Source organism: Equus asinus, chromosome 29 (assembly GCF_041296235.1).
Source record: "Equus asinus isolate D_3611 breed Donkey chromosome 29, EquAss-T2T_v2, whole genome shotgun sequence".
NCBI lineage: Eukaryota > Metazoa > Chordata > Mammalia > Perissodactyla > Equidae > Equus > Equus asinus.
Window position 1 is genome coordinate 34,246,396 of NC_091818.1, and position 9,760 is coordinate 34,256,155.

The 9,760-nt window shown below is 43.0% G+C and overlaps 1 protein-coding gene across 2 annotated transcripts in view; it reads right to left on the bottom strand.

Moving 5' to 3' along the window:
- The window catches only part of OPTN (optineurin), a 34,602-nt gene extending 25,063 nt beyond the window's left edge, over positions 1 to 9,539 (bottom strand). Inside the window, exons 1-4 of one of the 2 annotated variants that reach the window (XM_070500887.1) lie at positions 9,300 to 9,539; positions 6,303 to 6,479; positions 5,213 to 5,415; positions 1,217 to 1,399 (exon numbers count right to left, since the gene is read on the bottom strand). In XM_070500887.1, coding sequence (XP_070356988.1) covers positions 1,217 to 1,399; positions 5,213 to 5,415; positions 6,303 to 6,468 — 552 coding nt within the window. In that variant the 5' untranslated portion in view covers positions 6,469 to 6,479; positions 9,300 to 9,539. The remainder of the gene's footprint in view (positions 1 to 1,216; positions 1,400 to 5,212; positions 5,416 to 6,302; positions 6,480 to 9,299) is intronic. The other variant, XM_070500888.1, reaches the window with a different exon arrangement.
- Between the last annotated feature and the right edge of the window lie 221 nt (positions 9,540 to 9,760).

Consider the following 9,760-nt stretch of genomic DNA (forward strand, 5'->3'; position numbering starts at 1 on the left):
TTGGGCCTCCTGAATTTTATCAGTTATTTGCAGAAGGTTAAAGCTCTTTGACCAAATTTGTGTTTCACAATCTTTGGTCATTTGCAGAAAGGGTACTCTGGCAAAGTGTGCTTTTCAGTTGGTATTTTAATTCTCTTCATTTTAGCCACTATTCACGCATCCAAAATTTATTAGAGGCATGGATGGCAAAGGTTATTAAGAGCTATTTTCCAACTCTGATCATCTTGAGTGCGGCAAGTGAAACAGAAAGTAAAGAAAGTCATACAGGAATACTTCAGACACATTCAGGAGTTCAGCTTTTTGCAAGCTGCTCCCCAACACTTATCTACAAGGTCCATTTTTCTCTTTCGGAGATGCAACTAATCACTTATCCTTTGTCAGATGTGCACTTTGACAAAGCCAAAATGACAATGCACATTACAGGATTTTATCCTGCTGTGTTTTTCTCCCTCACTATTCAATATTTTTCAGTAGCAATGAAGGGAAGGTCCCTCCATCTACCTGCTCTGCCCTCAGTAGGATACACGCACACCCACATACAGCCATAACAGACACTTCACACGTGCTTAGGGATGGGTCAGCACATGCCACCTCACTTAGCTCCCTCTGTTTTGGGGTGCACAAAATTTGAGTTTGATGGCACTGGCTTCATACTGGGTTCTCAGAGATTCCCGCACAGTTGTCGTTAGAAGAGAGGGAGAAGACAAGACACTCCCCCAACCTACAACCAGAGCAGCTCTGCTCTTTCTTCTCTCCACTTCTTATTTTTAATAAACCGTGGTTCCTTATAAGACTCTGTTTGAAAAGAAGGTTCTATTATTAAAAAGTGTTTTAAAGCCATTAGTTTATGGCTTCCGATCACGATTCTGCTCACCTAAGTGAAATGCTGAACACAGCTTTGAGACCTGGTCTGGGAAAGTTTACACTTTTTTTTTTTTAGGCGAGTCACAAAATGTCTGATTTTGCAGGACATACTGGAAAAATAAAGGTATCTCTTTTGTCATAAAAGGCAATCGGTATTTTTCTATTTCATCTATGATAATCCTTATGAGCATTATGGTATACTTCATAAACAAGAGCCAATTTATCTTGGCTACACTGAAATTTACCCACTATTGGGCTTCCCTGTGTTGAAAGGAAACGGTGGTATTTAGACCAACTGTTGAGGTGAGGTTTTGTCCTTTTCTTAAAACAAAACCGAAACCAAAAGACTTACAGCCATCCTAATTTCAACAAAGGAGTCTTCAGAGGGGCCGCTTGAGTTCAGCTTGAGTTGCAGTTCAGACACAATGCCCAGCAGATCTGCCTTTTCAGCTTGAAGGCGTGCCACCTGGGTCTTCAGCTGTTCCATTTCCTGTTCTGCTTCTGCCTTGGGGACCTTGGGGTCCCCAGTGGGGTCCTGAAAATGAGGAGGAACAAAGTGAATTAATGAATCAAACTAAAGACTGGCTATCAAACTCGAGTGCCCCCACAACGATTGGCAAGACAGCTCTACTTTATGGTAGAAAATTCTAGCTTTCCCTTGGCAATTTATTTTGACATCACATTTAAAATGGAAGCTTTTACATCAGCTTACTGTATTCAAATAATAGAAAATTAAAATAACTTCATTACAAGAAAGAAAGGCTTCCTCAGCATGCTAGAATAATCTGGTATCATGAAAATAACCAACGAGACTTGGTAAGACTTGTACAGTGTAGTCCAAAATCCCAGAAAATAAGGACAAAAAGCTGCCACAACTCAAGGTCTTCCCTTTATTTTTCTCCCCACAAATGCACACCCACCGCCCCTCTCTATAGACTTGTCATGTCTACTTAGAAGTCAAAGCACCAAGGACACGACTTGGTACAGTAAAGGCAAAACACAATGAAAGGTCCAAAATTCTCCCAGTACACAATCTGGTTGTGGTAATATTCTATGTTGGTGTTTTAAGGTTGCTAAAATCAGTCTGGTGAGAAATAAAAAAACAGAAAATTCAGAGGCTGGTACCAAAAGTAAAAAAACTAAACTTCAACCTATATAAATATTAATATTTCACCACTGTTAAGTATGTGTTGTGTTCATCCTGTTGCAATTACTGCATATGACTAAGTCACAAGAGAAAGACTCTGTTTAGACGTGTGGTTTTACTTGGGACTAGAGAAAACAGATTCTAGTCCACATTCTGCTTGTCACTGTGTGTGTCGCCTCGAGCAGATTCACTTAATGTCTTGCCCTCAGTTTTCTTGGTTTGGAAAGAAAGACAAGGCACCACATGGTCTCTGTGGTCTCCTCAGCCGTGACCTTCTAGGCCTGTCTGATTTCCTCCTCAGGAAACCTTCACTGCTTTCATGGGCCCGGCACCACCAGAAATATATGCACTTGAGATTATCAGAGATTGCAACACATTAGAAAATTGACATACACACACCCCCCCCCCCTCTGTGAAAGACTTCCCAAGGAATGGTAAACAGGCCCAAAGGCTCATAGTAGAATCAAAAGGTATCAGAAAGGCATGCGAATGGACCATAAATCAGCTAGTCTGAGGAATATTAAAAAGTGAGGGGTGGGTATGAATTTGCAGCACAAAGTGCCCGTCACCAGGGAGAGCATGCTCTTCCTTCACGTGGGACATTCTTGTGCTAGGACACTACCACAGGCCTTAGAGAAAAGCACTCATTGTGAAACTGAAGAGTCAGTTCTGCAAGGAAACGTTAAAGCCTGTGCAATCTCTCTTAGTTATGACTCATACCAAAGAAACAGGAATTTAAAGGAATGGAAACCTAAAAGGAAAAGTACTACTTAGCCTGAACCAGGAAGCAAGCAGCCCTGGTTCAGCGCAAGACTTGGCCCTGTTAGGAATCTCCACGTTTACCCTCCTGCCCTCCCTGAGGACATTTGGTAGATGGATTTTTAAAAACCACCTTGGCATAAGGGTAAAAAATAAGAGTTTTAAATAATAAGAGTTTTATATCCCTGTCTGAGGACCAGGGATATAAGGCCATGACACTAGCATCTTGGACCGTCAGGTTAATTTTCTTTTTCACAATTGTGAGGATCTCTCCACTATCCTTGGGAAACTATGAATCTACATATGTGGCCACAAAACGTCTTGTAAGATAACACTTTCAATTTCTCTTCGTTTTACTACTGAGACTCCTTCTATTGCCTTCCTGGACTAGAACTCCCATGGTTTGTGGTCTGGGATCTCAACCCCAACTCCATTATTTGTTAGGTCTTTCATCACTTTTGAGGACTTACCATGGACCTTTGAGCAAGAAAACTACTTCTCTGCCTTTTTGTGTACTTGTATAATGTCTCTATGCTCATGTCCTGGAAATGCTCCCAGGTTTTATATTCCAAGAAGCAAAGTCTATCTAACGACCTTTGCCTAGCAATCTGTAATTAAAAGTTAAAAGTACTCTTTAGAGATCATTATAATATGTAATTCAGTGAAATCGGACAGAACCATTAATGCCTCAGCCTCACCCTGAGGATCGGAAGGCAGACGTGCAAAGGAAATTCCCTACTCCCTTCCCTTACGTGACAGAGAACACATGAGAGGGCCTGATGGCTTGGGGGAACTCCCTGTAGAGACAGCAGCCAAGATGGGCCAGCACGAGTGAGAAAAGTCTGAGGCCTTGAGAGCTTTACTAAGTCAGGAATATGAGGGCCTAAATTTTATCAAATCACCTCAAATGGTCCAAGAAACAAAAATTAAAGAAGAGGAAGGGAGGCAAGGGGCGGACCTGGGAGGCACAGTTGTGGAAGAGAAAGCTGATGACCAAGGGCTTTAGAGTCATAAGTGTTTCTTTGTCCCAAGGACTCATTTCTGAGTCCTGCTTGCAGCTTGCTTCAACAGATCATCTGCATTGAAAAAAGCTGCCCAAAGCTCCAGCTTCCCATCTCAACTTCTTCCAATACTGGGACCTTTTAGGAAAACCTACAGGTAGACTATCTCAAACAGACAAATTGCTTCCGGAAGCTTCCTTTTTGGCTTCAATGTGCTAGGCCCCAGCAGGCTAAAGCCAACTGTCAGCTCACATCCCAAAATCCAAGGAAATAAAAGAATGTAAGATATTTTCTCCCAGAGACTAGAAAATTACTCATATATCCCAGGTAATCACTTCTTCATAGTATTCTACCTCAAAAATATTTAGACAATGAGAGATTTCTCCCAAAGAAGTGACTGAATGCTCTTTGAACTGTAACACAAGTTGAAGCATCAGATGTGATAAATCTCAACAATGAAACACTTCCAATACAAATATAAATTTATTTAAGTGGAATGTTTTTAGTGTCCCATGAGCAGGAGGTGATGAGTAAGACTGTTGATGTAAACTATGACATTTTTCTAAACAACTTTTCATTCTTTAGATTATTCTAGATCATCCCCTTTTCATTATTTTCTTTCCATTTCATTTCTTTGTTGCATTCTTTACACATTCAAGAAATTAGAGATCAAGAAAATTCAAGGTAAAGTCTCAAGAAAAATCGCTGATATCCGGGATTACATCCTCCCTGAATCAACCCAGTGCTCCATCCTCCAAGAGAGCTGCTAAGTTCCAGGTTTGGAAGAAAATGAACAGATGTCCATCTCAACAAATAATCCCCGGTGCGCCTTAGAGTATGGGCAGAGGCTTCAAATGTGTTCTGATTTGATTTTTCACTAACGTCTTTGACACCCACTCTTGGGGGTGAGCACATTTCCCAGGTTCTTTGGGTCAACAAAAATGTGGCAACCCTATACAGCCTTGTATCACAACATGCCATTTGTCAAACCATTTTTCAAAAGTAAATGTAAAGTGAGGAATCTATTTTAGACTGAGAGAAAAGACAAGGTCAATAAGTAAAAACTATGAGTAATACTGGATTTTTTTAAATGTAATTTTCTATCAAAGACATAAACTGAAAACTAACACTTGGATGATTCTAGGCAGAGGTCCTTCTGCACCATTTATAATGAATACAAAATATTGATTTATAACCAATACAACATTCTTTTGACTATAATCAATGTGGTCAAAGCTTTATAAATTTCTTTCCCCCAACAGAGATTACACATGACCTTTAAAACTGCAACCAATTTTCTCAGCAAGAACACTTCTTTCAAGATAATGCAAAACACCCATCTAGCCTGAACCATGAAAAGTTTGGATCTAGAACTCTAGACAAATAAGATTCCACTACAAATATTAATAAAAATAAAATCCCAACTGATCAGTCTGCTCACCTCGAATGACCTTTCTGTTTTGCCCTTTAGTTTTCCAAGTTCTTCCTTCAATTTTTCATTTTCATGACTCAAAGCCATTAGGCGCTCTTTGGCTTCTTTGCTCTGGATCTCAAAAAAAAGGCGTTCTTCCTTCTGTTTCTCTGTCCAGGCTGAAAGCTCCTCAAATCGCCCTTTCATAGCTTGATTATTTAGCTTCATGGCTTCTGTATGGGATTCAGAGTGATGGTGTCACACACCAGGGGGCTAGACTTGACTTAATGAATCAAACCTCCCCTTAGACCACTCCACCATGTAGCTCTGAATCTACACATGCGATGCTTGGCCTGTGCCCAAGGGTCAGCTGGAAAAAGACTGGAGCAGGATGAGTAGTTTTTGCTTCCAGACAGGACTAGTGGCTGTCATGTCATTTCTAGTCCCTAAAAGTCTCATGAAAATACAACTCATTTGTGTACCTCCACTTAGCACAAACACCTATTAATTAGCTAGAAGGGCTAAGGTCTAGCACTCCTAGATTTGAAAATTGGTCCTGCCAAAAGCCATGGCTTGAGATATTAGCACGCTTTCTCTTAACAAGGTAATATTTAAGACTAACTCTGTAATACAGTCACGCGTCACTTAACGACAGGGACACATTCTGAGAAATGCATCATTAGGCGATTTTTTTGTTGTGCAAACATCATACAGTGTACTTACACAAACCTGGATGGTATAGACTACTACATACCTAGGCTATATAGTACTCATCTTATGGGACCACCATCGTATATGCGATTCATCCTTGATCAAAACGTTATTATGCGGTGCATGACTATAACAACAGGCTTTCTTTCTTTTTCCTTTTAAGTGGGCTAAATGTCATTATGCCATTTCCCTGAGATACATAAAGTACTTTTTATTCTTACCTGTATCCAAAAGTAAACAACGGAAAAAGTTATAGCTTTACTAAAAGCTAAATTCTGTGCTCTTTCTCCCCCCAGGGAACCAGATAGAGCGAAGGGAGCTCACCTCACCTATAAGCCTAATTACAAAGGGATTACGTGCCTGAAGGCCCTGGGGTGAATGAAGAAACATGGGGCCAGGTGCTGCTCACCTTTCAGCTGATGATTCTCAGTTAGGAGCTCTTTCATCTGCTGCAGCAGCTCCTCTGGTGTGAACGTGTCCAGGCTTGGGTGAGCTAGATGGGGGGGTCCATTTCCTGTGGTTTCAATGGGGCTGTCCCCCTTTTCAGTCAGGCAGCTAAGTGGTTGGTGGGACATGGCAGCAGTTCCTATGGAAAAGTCATAAAACTGAAAATATAGCTGCCCCCTCCTCTGCAAGGGGTCCCCAGGAGTCTTGCAAAAATCTCCTAGCAATTGCTAATAAGTATTCCAAAAGCTGTCTACTGTCTCTCCAATTATATTTTGAACATTTTTGATTCTTCCTTTTTAAACAAAAAAAGTATATCCTAGCTTCACTGTGTATATGTGTGCATGTGTGTGTATATGGGTGTATAAAGGGGTACAGCGAGGAGTTGGGAAATGGAGGTGGAAATGAAGGGCATGATATGATGATCAGAAATCCTAATACGAGGAATTCAAGAGGGTTTCCATATATATTTGTAGACATGGGCAAAGTACCATTAAATTAATTTTCCCACGCAAATCTTTAAGCTCAAATCTCCATATTTTGAGTGAATTGTATGGTACGTGAATTATATCTCAATAATGCCATCAAAAAAAAACACTCCATATTTTATTTCTTGTATTTTTGGCTAAGAGGAAAGGGAGAACTAACACATTTTTGGATACTTAAAATGTCTGAATCACGGGACCAGACTTGTCAGTTTCTAACCCTCACTAACACTCAACTAGAGAGCTATTTTACAAGTGATGGGGCTGAGTTACAGAGGTTTACAACTTGTCCATCGTCACTTAATAAGGGGCACAACTGAGTATCAAGGATGATTCCAAAACTCAACCCTGTTACACAATAAAGGTGCTACTGAATACTTAGGCTTCGATATTCGATAATTTTGCAAAGTACACTAAAAACACTAAGAAATCTTGCTTAGATACTGCATATTCTGAGGCTATTTTAAGCATACCACTTTACTAAGGGGTCCATGTGGACATAAAGAAGATAGACTCTTATATCCCAACTCCACTTCTCCATGGCCTACCACCCAGGCAAATAGAAATCTCTTCTCATGACTGGCTACATTCTATAGGCAAATGTTCCTTTTCGCACTTCATGAAGATGATGATAGGCCTTTTCATGAAGAAATGCAGAGTCACTGTAGAGGAGGAAAGAGAAGTGCACTCTCTCTGATATATCACTGTATCATAACATCTATGGGCGTTCTCTTAGCGCCCATATATTAAAATGCAACCAAACACATGGACGTCTTCCCCACACCAACAGAAGGCAATACGCTAGTCCCCCCCTTATCCACCATTTCAGTGCCCACGGTCAGCCATGGTCTGAAAATATTAAAGGAAAAATTCCAGAAATAAACAATTCCTAAGTTTTAAATTGCTCACTCTTCTGAGTATCGTGATGAAATCTCACGCCCTCCAGCTTTGTCCCACCTGGGATGTGAATCATCCTTTTATCCACTGTATCCAGGCTGTATATGCTACCCGCCCATTAGTCACTTAGCAGCCATCTCAGTTATCAGATGACTGTGGCTTATTGCAGGGCTTGTGTTCTAGTCACCCTTATTTTATTTAATAGTGGCCCCAAAGCGCAAGAGTAGTGATGCTGGATATGCCAAAGAGAAGTTATTGTTGTTAATCTCTCACTGTGGCTAATTTATAAATTAATGTATGTATAGGTATGTATAGGAAAAAACATAGTATATACAGGGTTCAGGACTATCCGCAGTTTCAGGCATCCACTGGGGGTCCTGGAACATACCTTGGGCAGATAAGGGGGGACTACTGTAATACGATGACCAACTCCTTTCAAAAATAAAGTTTATTTTCGTTTTCTAGAGGGTTTAGTTGGATTCCATAGCATAATATGCAACCTGAGGTCAGTTACAAAAAAGAAGCTACTTTTAAAATATCGTACACAATATACAAAGAACGGCTAAAATTGGCCCAGTAGAAAAACTGATCAATCACCCCTAAAGACTCCAATCATTGTCCTCTCTCTAAAGGCCACATTCAGACTTCCCCTGCCTAGCCCATTCCAGGGAAGTCCCTGGCACTGGCCTCTTCTCAGGGCCCACTACAAACTGGGCACATCCTGGGAGGTAGCCAGGGCCCCCTCCCTCTTCTGTCCCTGGGCAAAGAGCCAAGGGGATTCTTCTGTTAATAGTGCCGCCTGGCTTAACCAGACCCGAGGTTTCTGATACCCTAACACCGCCTTACTGTTTTACAGCTTCGGGTTTCCATTTCATTCTCCAACACTTCTGTGGCATACACTTCCACACAACAGTTTTCCCGGTCAAGAAGGCAGACCTGAACCCGGGTTTCATTTTCTCCTAGGATGTTTACTGTGGCCAGCTCACACACTTCCGACAGTAAAACCAATTCCTTTGGGATTCTCAGCTTCATTAAATATTCATATTCTGTCTCTCTGTGTCTATCTCTACGTATGTATACACACACCCAAAAACACATACATACACACATGCTCTCCTAGACACAACGGTTTATGAAGATTCCTTTCAGCTGTTCAGTAATCCCACCTCCTTAGAGAGAGGTCACTTGTTCCTCGGTGTGCCTGGGCCATCTCATAAAGCTAGAGTAGATTTTATGTCTTCCAAAGGCGTACCCTTAACCACGTCCCTTATAATGAGGAACTGGCTGTATAATCATTCCTAACCTGCGAGAGGATGTCACCCTTAAACCACCTTCGTGACCTACGGAGCAAGTCACCTGTGGCCAGCCAGGCCGCAAAAACAGGGGAAGGACGCTTTGGGGTGGCCGCCCCCGCTGCCCTTTCTCACTAGGTCAGGATCGGCAGGCGCCTGTAGAGTCCCCAGGGGCAGCCCTCCCACCGGAGGGGACGCCCCACCCCTCACCACCCACATCCTACAGCCTCAGAGGCGCAGGCAGGCACAGCTTCCAGGGCAGACAAGGAGCCCCCCGCCCCCGCTCACCCAGCGCCCGCGCTCCGGCCTCTCCGGGGGTCACTGCTTCCTCGGCATCGCGCCCACTGGGGAAGGGCTCCCGACCCGGATGCAGACTAGGGGATCGGCCAGGGTGCTTGCGAACAGCGAGAGCTGACGTGCTGCCTCGCGACCCCGCCCAGCGCTTGCTCAGCTGACCGCGGAGCCAGGCCGGGGAATTTCCCGGGCCCCGCCCCTCCTCAGGCTCCGCCCACCTCCCCCTTCCGCCCCGCCCTCCGCAGGCCCCGCCCCTCCTCACTCCTGCCCCCGCCCGCAGAGTCCCAACGCCGCGGGTCCTGAGGTTCAAGGCCTGGAGCCCAGGCCAAGCGGGGTGCGCCAAGGTGTCAACGTGGCTACGGTGACGGACAGCGTTAATTAAAATAAATTACTAATTAAAATCAAAGTGTGCAGAGTCGGTCTTTCTTGCGGGGGTGCCTATCGAAGGCCAGAGC